Genomic DNA, 11,847 nt, shown 5'->3' with positions numbered 1-11,847 from the left:
AGTAGTAGTAGTAGTAGTAGTAGTAGTAGTAGTAGTAGTAGTAGTAGTAGTAGATGATTTTGAAGTAGATTTAGAGGGATTAGAGAAGAAACATCCCTCCCTCAGAAAATAATTATTGATGAATTCTGAAAAAATAACTTATTGAAATGCAAAGGGGAACTGAGTTCTTTTGATAGCAGTGAAGATACAAGTTTATCTCTACTTAAAGTAGAGATGAGAGACTTGAGAAAGTTACCTATCAAGTGTTGTATGGATGTTCTTGATCATCAATATCTCTCTACAATTTGAACCACTGACCATGTAAAATTTTTTCTTTAGGTTTCAGGTTTGGGACAATATGGAATCCAGTATCTAAATTAGACTTTTCTCCTGCTGCCCTGGAACAAATGAAAAAGGAAGAAAAATTGAAGAAAGCAGCAGAAAATTCATAGCTACTTGGCAGAGACCTCTGATGTGTCATGTCCTTCTGTACATTCTTTGATTTTCTGAACACATCAGTTATACCTCAGATGTTGGTTTGCCATATTCTTTAAGGAGTAATCTATATACTCATACACATCATACACAGTAGATATAGCCCTTTAGGCAATACAGTTTAACTAGAAATAGAACATTATGCTTAATGTAGTGACTATGCCATAAAGAAGTTAGCCTTGTTGCTGTATCTTTAACAATCACAACTCATTAAAGATTATTTTAATACTGGAATGTGAAAATGTGCATTTGGTTATTAATGGGAAGAGACAATGGTTTGTGGGGATGGTAGGGTCTAGTGAGTTTTTTCAGAATGGCAATGACTAGGGCATGTTTATGGGTAGCAGGGTGAGACTAAGATTAGAGGGAGAGGGGGTAACTCGGTGACACAATAGATAGAACACCAGCCCTGGAGTCAGGAGGACCTGAGTTCAAATGTGGCCTCAGACACATAATACTCACTAGTTGTGTGACTCTGGGCAAGTCACTTAACCCCAACTGCCTCACAAATAAAAAAGAAAAGATTAGAGGGAGAGGCCATTGTGGGAACAATCCATTTGGAGATATATGGGAGGAAACAGGATCAAGGATATTTGTGGAGGAAACAGGATCAAGGATATTTGTGGAGAGATTGGTTTTGGTAAGAGGAAACAAACAAACCATACCATCAGTAAACTGGCCAAGAAGACCTACCTAGGTGCTAAAGAAAGCCTGATTGATTGATAGTTTTAAAAATGAAGATCCTATCTAAGACATTTCCAGAGGCCTTGTGATGGAAAATGCTATCTGCATCCAAAGAAAGAACTATGGAAGTCGAATTGCTATGTTTTTTTTCTCTTCTGTTGAGTTTTGTTTCCTCTTTCTGATAGCTCCTCCTATTGGTTTTAATTTTTACTTACAACATCACTAATGTGAAAAGATGTTTAATATGAATATAAATATATAGCCTATATCAGATTGTGCGCTGTCTTGGGGAGGGTGGTGGGAAGGAAGGAGGAGAAAAATTTTAAACTCAAAAAGCATACAGAAGTGATTGTTGATAAATCAAAATAAATTAATAAAAAAAGATAAAAAAAAAGAAAAAAAATGAAGATCCTAGAGAGCCGAGGTATTACACTAGACCATTCCCTAGTTATGAAGGAAAATAAAACCCCAAAGTTATACATAGCTTTCAACCTGAGATTCTATAGACATTAACAAAACCATATTGCTAATATAAAATCACCACTCTGAAATCTAGTGTATGAGTTTTTAATATTGTTTTATAGGTCTATTTTTATTGAAATGGTTTGTTGTATATTTTACATCAATATGTTAAGTAACAATAATTCTACAGAAATACACAATTTTATTAACATGCAACTAGAATTTTAATTATACATTTCTCTGCATTCAAAATTAGCAGACTGTGTTCTTAATAAAGTTTTATAGGAGACTGACCTATGGCAGTGAAAAGAGTAGCCCTTTAAATACATGTGAAAATTCATTTCATTACCAAATTAAAATTTTTTTTTAATCCTCAGAATTTTTTAGTGCGCATATTTCAAGAGAGCAAATACATAATGTAACTGAATAACTTTTCTCACAAGAGATATAAAAAATTTATGGCTTTGCACTTTTTTCTTCACCTATTAATCATGTTGTCTCTTTTAATTTATACATTTTTGTTGAGAATGAGCCCACCAAAACTACAGGCCCTTTAAGGGACTAGTAACGCCCCTTAAACACCCCTAAAGAATCCTTTTCTTTGGCTGGGTTCTGCCTCTACTATTGCAGACCCCTTCCTCTTGCTTATCTGCCCCCCTTCAAAAAAAATGAGAAGCATGATATAACCACCTTTAGAAAAATCCTTCCCAATCTCAATTTCTTGTTTCCACTGATACAGTATTCTTGGTATGTGCACTTGCTGACAGAAGATTAAAAAGTGTTAATTTTTTTTACTAAACTGGCAAAGCTCCAAACTTTCGAAACAGAATACAGTGTCTCTGATGGCATACCTACTGGAGAATACTACAGTAACTAACAGACACTGAAGCTAACCAAAAACTCTATTGAGGATGTACACCGTCAGCAACACAACACATTAAAAACTAATCATGTCTTTTAAATTCTCTTACCCAGATTTCCTTGAACTAAAACCAAAAAGCAACTTTGAGAATTCACTGTAACTTATAAACCATTTTGTTCAGCCTAAAGAAAGCAAAACTGTTGCCTTCTAGTTTTCACAAAATATGCCCATGGAATGTGGGAAGTATAACAACGTGGTGGCCGTTTACCAATAATACTTAAAGGTATTACTAAAAAAAAGTCATTAAAATATTCCATTTTTAGCAACTGGCTATTTTCCTTTTGAAGATGGTTTATAAACATTAACAGTCTTAAAATTCCATTTTATAGATGAGCAAAATAAATGACTAGCTTTCCACTACAGAGGAAATTAGTATCTCATGTAAATTAACTCCCTTATAGTTAGCCCATTTTAAACTGGTATTTGGTAATTTTGTTCATCTAAGACTAGGTAACAGGATTCCTTTTTAAGAAATATTTTTAATGAGAATAATTTCACCTTAGGTATAAGACATTCAACTTCTTATATGTCACACAAGCAATTCAACAATTATTCATCAGACATTGTGAGAAAATAACACAAACACAAACTGTGAAAGGCAGTTTACTAGAAATGCAAATGGTTAATTTGAATTCTAAGATCATTCAGTAAAAGAATTCACAAATAGGCTGTCAATCAGCTTATGCTTAAAAATTCACTAATTCCCATTTATAGTCAAATAACTGGTAGATAATTATGCCTCATCTATGAATGTAACTGAATACTATTGTACCATGAGAAAAGGCAAAATGAAGAATTCAGAAAAACTTGGAAAGAAAAACTAAAAGCAAAGTAGAAGCGAGAATATTTTTCGTGACTATAATAATATAAAGGAAAACAAGACTAAAATACATCAGAACTCTGATCAATGCAATGATTTATCTCGACTCCAGAACACTGATGGTAAAACCACTGTTCATGTGTTGGTTTATTTTGTTTAACTGTCTTTATTACATTGAAGACTTCTGTGGGGGTGGGGACATTTGCGAAATGTTTTTTTTTAAATGACTTTAAAAAATTTAAATTATATTTTCTTCCCTATATTGAGCTAAAATCTATCATTCTATAATTTCCTCTATTCATCCTAGCAAAACAGCAAATCTAACCCTGCATACATATTCTAACCTTTCGATTCTCAAGATTGCTATTACATCCCTCTGTGATTTGCAGTGTTCTCACTATCCTAGCTATCCTTCCTCTAGATATGCCAAACGTTCTATTTATTTAACGTTATTAAAGACAAGTGAAGAGAAAAAAATAGTCTATGTGTTTCTTCCAATGATGAATCATTCAGTAAGGCTAGTATCAGAATCTAAAATTATAATCGCTATATTAAAAACACTTAACAGATGCCTATACTTAAATACATCATTTATTTCAACGAAGAACTCTCTAAAATTGGTTTAGAAGTATATTACATTTGGCATCCCTATTTCCAACCAAAGTACCAAGAAATATTCCTCAGGACTATTACATAACATCTTTGGACTATCTTTTTAATGGAAAAAAAATATATACTATTACCTAAGTTTACATCATCATTATTATTAGCTATAGCTTATTAGCTATGCAGTCAATTTCAAGGCAAACTTTTGGGGAAAAAAGGGGGTCTGTAATTTCAATTCTGATTTTCAAATCCCAAAGATTATACCCAAGCTTTCCATCCAGGAAAAAGTCGACTGAGATTTTTGGGATCCATTGCTTGTTGGATGAGCAAGTTCACTTGTCCACCCACGCTGAGCACTGTTCCTTCCTCTACCCCTTTTAGCTTCTCCTGCAGCCTCATTAAAACACGTTCAGCCACTTTGTTGAAACTCTGGTCAATACGACTAGTGACAAAAAAAAGAAATTTCACTATGACAGTGTAGTTTCAAAAGCCTTGGGAATTTAAAAAATAACATAAGTATGCCTTTCATTCAGATATTACTCACCCAAGACTTCTGTTACATTCTTGATCTTCTGTATTGAGAGTAGAATTAAGTTCAGTCTCATCCTCTGGCCTCTGCTGTAAATACAAAGCTTTCAAGGGGTTCATGGTCCAATCAAAGAGAGGATCATAGAGCAGGACCTAAATGTAAGGAGTATATGCCTTAGAAGAATTGTGTGCATGCTAAAACTACATTCAGAAACAGCTAAGGCAGATAATATGAAAGGAACATAGGCCTGACCACCATTATGAAAAGACATAGTAGGTAGTGATCTAAGAAATGAAAGTATTCATTTACATATTAAACATTAATGTTTATAATCCTAAAGCAATGCAAAAAAGTTTAATAATAACATCTGAACTGATTGGTGATCAACACCAATGCTATCCTAAATAGGAGTGGTGATAATCAGGGTATTCATCTCCATCTGAATCACTGCAGCCCAGCAGGATGTTATTCTATGGGAAAAGGAAGAGAATCAATAGACTGCCTTACAGTTTACTGCTTGAAAACATTTACCTCAACAATGGTTAAAAGAGTTTCCTGAGAATTTCTCATAACTTCCATGGTTTTCTCACAGCACCTATGAAGAGTCAAACAGAAATCATAAAACAAACAAACAAAACAGTGACGTTCTGTCTCTCTACCTCTGCACCCTTACGGCAGTGGAGAATGACTTGATGCTCTCCTGTCTTTGCACGGCTTGGCCTCCCCTGGCCTGGATGCTCTCTCTCTCACTCTTGAGTCTCCTCTGTTCCCTTTCCCACCACCTTTCCCTCTGCAGAAACAAGAGGGTGGAAGCCGCAGAGGACTTTTTTTTTTTCTTTTTTTTAATAGAGTGCTTTGGCTAAAGAATTCATCACCAATGGTCAAACTATTGTAGGTAAGGAGCCTCTGGATACTTTGCTAAAGTGGTCCTCAGAGAGCGGAGTCCATCTGTTGCCAGCCCAGTACCATGTCCACATTTTCTCAATGTAGAATCTGCCAGAACTTAACTCTGCTGGCAGAGCCTTTAAAGCCCCTAAGTTGCTGCCATGCCTCAATGAGACACTGGAGTAGGACTCTGTGAGGCCACTTCCACACTGGAGGTTTGGTTAGGCTGGGTGAACAAGGCATGAGATAGACGACAGTCGCACAGAAAAACAGAAAGAGCTCGAAAATGTTTGACAAAGGCTGCAATAGCTCTGGTATCATTCCCCAGATTCTTGATCCCAGTTACCTTCTAGTTGATCAGTCTACATTAACTGTGTATCTTTGCTTGAAATGTTCTGCCTTTGCTTCTGCCTCTGTCTCTTGGATTCCCTAGCTCCCTTCAGCTCAAATGCCAAGTGTTGTATTTCGAGAGGGAGGACTTTGCTGATCATTCCTCTTCCACCTCAAGTTGTGGCCCCTTCCCCTCAATAAACCACTCTGCATTTTTCTGGCATTCCCTTATTTGTGTACGTGTTGTTTCCTTCTGGTAGCATACAAGTACTGGAGAACAGGTGTCCCTAGCGCCTGTCACACAGCAGGTGCTTAATTAATGCTTGCTGAATTGAACTGAAACCATCCTTGTTAATGATTTAATTTATCTATCATTTATAATGAAGAAAAACCTTCCAAACGACTTCAGTTACCCAAAAAAATAACCCGTACCTTCTGAAGACACCTTCCACGCCAGTGATACCCATTCCATCCACAATATCTCTGGTTAGTCTAAAAGGAACTGTTTCTGGGGTAGGAAGAATCTTCCCCTGTTCAAATGCAACTCCTAAAAGAAAAATGACAAGATTAAAAACAGTGTTTATGACAACTAAAGGAATCTGTATTTTATTACTTACCTAAATCTATGTGCACAAGTTCTGCCGATTGCTCATTAATCAAGATATTCTGTACATGCCGATCACCAAGTCCAAGTATGTAACCAACTGAGGAGAAAAAAATGGCAATTAAAAATACTCCATTTTATCTATTCCTCTTATTTCTTAAATCAAAATGCCATCAATATTTCTTACTACTAGAGACCTTAGAGCTTTCTTTTATTTTGAATATTTCACAGAAAGTGATATATACAATGTCACTATCAAATCTTGCTAATTGTCTCCAAGTGTTTTGTGTTCTAGAAATCCTAGGGGCACTTTGTTATGCATGTGAAGAATTCAAAGAAATAAGGTAAAGCTTGTATGAAGAGTAAAGTTTATATGAACATGAAGAAAACAAAGCAAAAATTATAATATACTCAAAGACAGCAATTATGTAAAAGAAAATTTTAAACAGCTAAAAAAACTCTCAAGTCAAATACCACAGACAACATGGATACTAATTTGTTAAAGCTAAAGCATATACTCTTCCTTCCATTTAACAAATGATAAAATTATAAAAGTATAAAGTTGTATGTCCTATCAGTTGCTATTACATTTTAATGTTATTTTGCTTGGCTGTTTTCAGGAAATGGACATTATGGGTAATGTGTGAATGTATAGTCTATATAAAAACTAAATTTCTCACTAAAAATAGTTTCTTGTGTCTTAAGATTACTTCATTTCCATATATGTATTTCAAAAATAAACTCAACTTAGGGCTGCTAGGTGGCGCAGTGGATAGAGCACCAGCCCTGAAGTCAGGAGGACCCAAGTTTAAATCCGGCCTCAGACACAAAACAATCACTAGTTGTGTGACTCTGGGCAAGTCACTTAACCCCAATCGCCTCACAAAAATTTAAAAAAATAAACTCAACTTACAACTGAATAGGGCAAATTTGAGCAGCGTGAGTTGAGATACATTCCTAAGGACTTCAGACACCTGTGATAGACAGGAAAGAAGGAAGGAAACAAGCCACTGCTATGGACTAGGACTGCACCAAGTGCTTTACAAATATCTCATTTTATCCTTACAACAACTGTATGAAATAGGTGTTATTATTATCTCCACTTAACAGTTGAGGAAAATTGAGGTAAACAGATGTTAAGTGACTTCTCTAGGATCATACAGTATTAAGTGTCTTCCTGACTCCAGGCCTAGCTTTCTATCTAATGTGCTACCGAGTTCCCTTTGGGAAATTAAATACTCCCTACTTGGAAAAACTAATCTAAATGGTTCAAATGACCATTATCATGGATAAGAGTCTCAGTTCATACTAATTATATAAAAAGAAGAAATATTACTTCTGCATGTTTTTAAGATATCAGGAAAAATTAGGCCAAAAGTGTGATCTGTCTTAAAATGCAGAGATGTTAGGGTGGGTTGTCTGCTCAATTTTAAATTCATATTATATATTCTTGTCGTTCAGAAGTAAGTAAAAATATTATGTATGGGACACCAGACACTAAGATATGCATCACTGCTTCAGCCCCAAAACTGAAAACCTGTTGCCAAACACAAAATATTCTTGCACTAACAATGCAGTATGAAATTTTTTATATGTAAGCCTCAAGAGTTTTAAAATTATCTTTTAAATATGGTTGGGGTTTTTTGGCTAGGGTAGGGGATTGGGGGGGAAGGTAGATGGGGGGAAGAGGGGTTCAGACTTGTGAGTTCATCAGTGTAAGGAACTTCCAGTATAGAAACTAAACTTTTTCCACCAATGCAAATCAGCAACTCACTTGCAATTTAAAATCTCTGGGAAGTGCCTAGGACAATGAAAAGTTGAGTTACTTGACCACAGTCATACAGCAAGTATGTGTGGAAGGTAGGACTTGAACTCAGGACTTCCTGATTTCAAGGCCAGCTTTCTATTAGATATATGCTTCTCATTCCATCTGATACACAGAAAATAATAAATTGAATAGAAAATTAGTGGACATGTTTCTATATGAAATAAATAACTACCACCAAGCCTATTCTCCTACCTACTGGTCAGAGGTTAATGGTCAAATGCTTACAAAACATGACAAGTTTTATTCAGGGCTGGGCAGATTTTCCCCTGAAATGGCTCCAAAGGGCATACTCTTGCACCTCATGCAGTGGGAAAAACAAAAAGGCTGACTATGAAAAATCTTTGTCAAATAATGCAGGTAAGATATATTTCTCCACAATCACAGCTTGTCAAGGGAAAAAGAATTCACCACATTTAAAAGAGCTAAAGTTATTAAGTATTTAAAAGATTACCAATAGAAGAAGTAGCTACGCTGCGAGTATATGCCAATCGCTTTTCAAACCAAACCGCTGGATCCAAGAATTTTTCCATGCAAAAGTAGCGGAAGACTGGCTGAAAGTTTTGGCAGACATCCATGAAGGCTTCATACTTTTCTTCAAAAGATTTCTTCTGCATGTCCTTTAAATAAAATGCCAAAACATTACTACCAAAAAAAAAATGCATCGAGTCCTACCATGGGCATTTGTTGTTGCTGTTGCTGTTTTTCAGTTGTGTCAGACTCTTCTGGGGTTTTCTTGGCAAGGATATTAGAGTGGTTTGCTATCTCCTTCTCCAGTTCATTTTACAGATGAGGAAGCTGAAGCAAACAGGGTTAAGTGACTTGCCCAGGGTTACACTGATGGTAAGTACCTGAGGCTGCATTTGAACTCAGTTCTTCCTGACCCCAGGCCTGGCACTCTAATTTGCCACCTAGCTGCCCTGTGGGCACAGAACACTACTAGACTGAGTACAGGACACTGAGAGTGGGGAGGATAATCCAAAACAGAAAGCCTTATAAGCAATTATACTCTTCTACAATTATTATATTTGAAAATTAAGCTGATAGCAATAGTTACTGCTATGAGTGTGACTGAAAAGATGGCACTGGACATGCAATCAGAAGTCCTACGTTTAAAACCAGACTCCAGCTACATAACTGTGGACAAGTCAGACTGTCTCTGAACTAATCCTGGAATAAGCAGACAAATGCAGGTCCTGACTGTGTGGGACAGAGGCCACTACTCAAATTCAAGACAAAGACTTAGGCACCTTGAAAGCAGAAAGGAGTTTATTGGTTTCTCATGAGAAAGGGTACGGCCCCTGGTCACCCTAATGGCCCCGGGCAGGGAGGACACATACCGGTACAAGTTGGTTATAGAAAGCAAGGCTTATTTATACCCTAACCGAGTTCCTCCTCCCTAACCCCCTTCCCCTTCTCCCATTGGCTGGGCTTCAGGGAGCACAATCTATTCACAGAAATCTCCCCCAGCAACAGAGTACACAAGTTTGCCCAGAGACAAGGAAAGGCAGGAAGTCTTGCTAGGGTTTTAGGTTGGGGGTAGGGCTATTCTATTCTTTCTGCTACCTGCTTAAAAACAGGGCCTGAGGGGGTTTTGAAAGGTCAGAAGGGAGTGTTTCAACAATACAATTAGGGGGCCATCTACAACAGGTGCCTCCAATTTCTCTCCTCCCACTCTTCTTACAATCTGGCTTCTAACCTTATCTCTCTCCAAATGACCAGTGATCTCCTAATTACTGCCCTTTGTGAGAACTATTAACAAAAACTATTAACCCTTTGAGGAGGCTTCACTTCTGAGAGATCATCTCTCACATAATTAACACACAACAGGGCTCTTTCCAGTAGGTCATAAGATGGCTCCTGTGCACTAAAGTATCTCACAGGATTTTTACTAGAAGAGAGCAGTATAAACTGTGAAGCACCAAAGAAATGAATATAAAAACTACTGTCATTGTAACCAAGAGTCACTTCCAGCAAAACCTGGCCCCTTTGTTCTAGTGGCTGCAGCCAAGGGAGAGGTCTGCTTTCAGTACTCACAATCTGTCTCGAGTATTTCCCCCCCCTCAAAATTCTTAAGACAGAAACACCTCATTCCTGATGAATGTACTAGAGCTCTGCATTTCTGAATATAATACTACCAACCCACCATCAGTAGGGTATACATTTTGAGTTGTTTTCTAATAATGGTGATCCAAATTTAGTGCAGGACGGCATAGCCCGAAAAAACGAAGGACTTGGGGTCAAGCTCTGTCACTTACTGGAGTATGTGACTTTGAACTAATCACTCAATCTCTCTAAGTGTTTCTTTTTTTGTAACTTAGTCCCTTTTGAGAAAGTTTGTAACGCTATCATCAACAACAGGTGGCCGTTAACTGTACGAAGAGATTTATTTATATATCTCATTTGGTCTTCATCATAATGCTATGGAGTCAGGATCAGGAATACTAACATCCTCATTTTACAGAAAAGGAAAACGAGGCTTAAAGTTGAGAAGTGTCAGAGATGTGATTTGACCCCAGATCTTCCAAGTCTAGCACATTTCCATTCCATTCCATTTTCCATTACTGTCAGGAGATTTAAAAACAAACCAGCCTATGTTAGGCTAGAACTTGCACCATATGTCATATCGTGAAAATTATAGTTACACTGAAAAATACCCTATTGGGACTAACTTTCACATGACTGTGTTGGATTAAAAGCTAGAAACAAAGAAGATCTTAAAATGAACAAAGGAAATTTCAGAAAAAACTAATCGGCCAGAACTTTCCAAAAATTCTAAGTTAAATAAGCAAAAGATTACAAGATTTCCTTTAGTATATATTTAAACTACTTAGGAGGAAAATGGTTTTATACATTAACAAGTTATGTTACCAGTCCTATTTACATAGTCCCCAGTTTACAGCATCAGCTTTTGTTTCCTACATGGAAAGGTGCCTACTCTTTGCTAGTCACCGAATCACAGAATCTGAGCATGTGTGTTCAACTGCTTAATGTGCTTCATCACATACATATAAACACAAATATGCATATACACATATGTATATAACTCCACACATTTTTACAAATAGATCTTAATACATTTAGAAACATAATTTAGAACAATTTCTTTCCTGCCTTTTCCCCACTCCCGTACTCAATAACCCTCTCTCAAAACAAGACATGCTCAAAAACAAGAGACTTCTTAATAACCCTCTAATGCACACCAAGCCTAGTTTTCCATTCTCTTCCCTCGGTCCCCATTTCTTTAGAGTTAGAAAAACCTGTGAAATAAATTAGTCCATAAATATGAAGTTCGACTTGCCTCATCATTACAGAAGAGTATTGCTACACTTCTGATGAAAAACTTCAGTATTCAAGCATGGCCCCAAAGAAAAGATATGAGAAGATATTTCTAATCCCACTCCTTTGCAGGGAGGAAAGGGCCACACATGCGCATTTATTTTCAGACTTTTAAAAATGTACTCAAAGGTCTTGCTGAATCTTCCTCTTTTTTCATTTTTTTCATTAAAAAATATTTGTTGTATGAGATGGCTTTCTGGGAGGTGGAGGGAGAGGAATACTGGGAGAAATTTTGGCGATATAAAAACAAAAGATCAATAAAGGTTTACTTTAAAAAAAGGTTCAGTATTATGGTCTATTCTCCATATCCTTCAAGTTGTACTTACCCTAACATTTCAGCTGACACCTTTATTTAGGGCTACCCATT

General features: G+C 36.6%; 2 protein-coding genes across 8 annotated transcripts in view; one reads left to right on the top strand and one right to left on the bottom strand.

Annotated features, from left to right (window-relative positions):
• CUNH11orf65 (chromosome unknown C11orf65 homolog) overlaps positions 1-632 on the top strand; it is a 53,703-nt gene extending 53,071 nt beyond the window's left edge. For both annotated transcript variants that reach the window (XM_027849592.1, XM_027849589.1), the window contains exon 8: positions 319-632. In XM_027849592.1, coding sequence (XP_027705393.1) covers positions 319-431 — 113 coding nt within the window. In that variant the 3' untranslated portion in view covers positions 432-632. The remainder of the gene's footprint in view (positions 1-318) is intronic.
• Positions 633-1,744: 1,112 nt separating this feature from the next.
• The window catches only part of ATM (ATM serine/threonine kinase), a 123,277-nt gene continuing 113,174 nt past the window's right edge, over positions 1,745-11,847 (bottom strand). For all 6 annotated transcript variants that reach the window (XM_027849493.1, XM_027849492.1, XM_027849491.1 and 3 more), the window contains 6 exons: positions 8,596-8,761; positions 6,330-6,416; positions 6,145-6,259; positions 5,029-5,092; positions 4,513-4,649; positions 1,745-4,410 (listed from right to left, as the gene is read on the bottom strand). In XM_027849493.1, the coding sequence (XP_027705294.1) occupies positions 4,227-4,410; positions 4,513-4,649; positions 5,029-5,092; positions 6,145-6,259; positions 6,330-6,416; positions 8,596-8,761 (753 nt within the window). In that variant the 3' untranslated portion in view covers positions 1,745-4,226. The remainder of the gene's footprint in view (positions 4,411-4,512; positions 4,650-5,028; positions 5,093-6,144; positions 6,260-6,329; positions 6,417-8,595; positions 8,762-11,847) is intronic.

This window comes from Vombatus ursinus, unplaced genomic scaffold (genome assembly GCF_900497805.2).
Source record: "Vombatus ursinus unplaced genomic scaffold, bare-nosed wombat genome assembly UNPS02007612.1, whole genome shotgun sequence".
Classification (NCBI taxonomy): domain Eukaryota; kingdom Metazoa; phylum Chordata; class Mammalia; order Diprotodontia; family Vombatidae; genus Vombatus; species Vombatus ursinus.
Note: the sequence above shows the minus strand (reverse complement) of the source record. Positions and strands in the feature narration are given on the sequence as shown.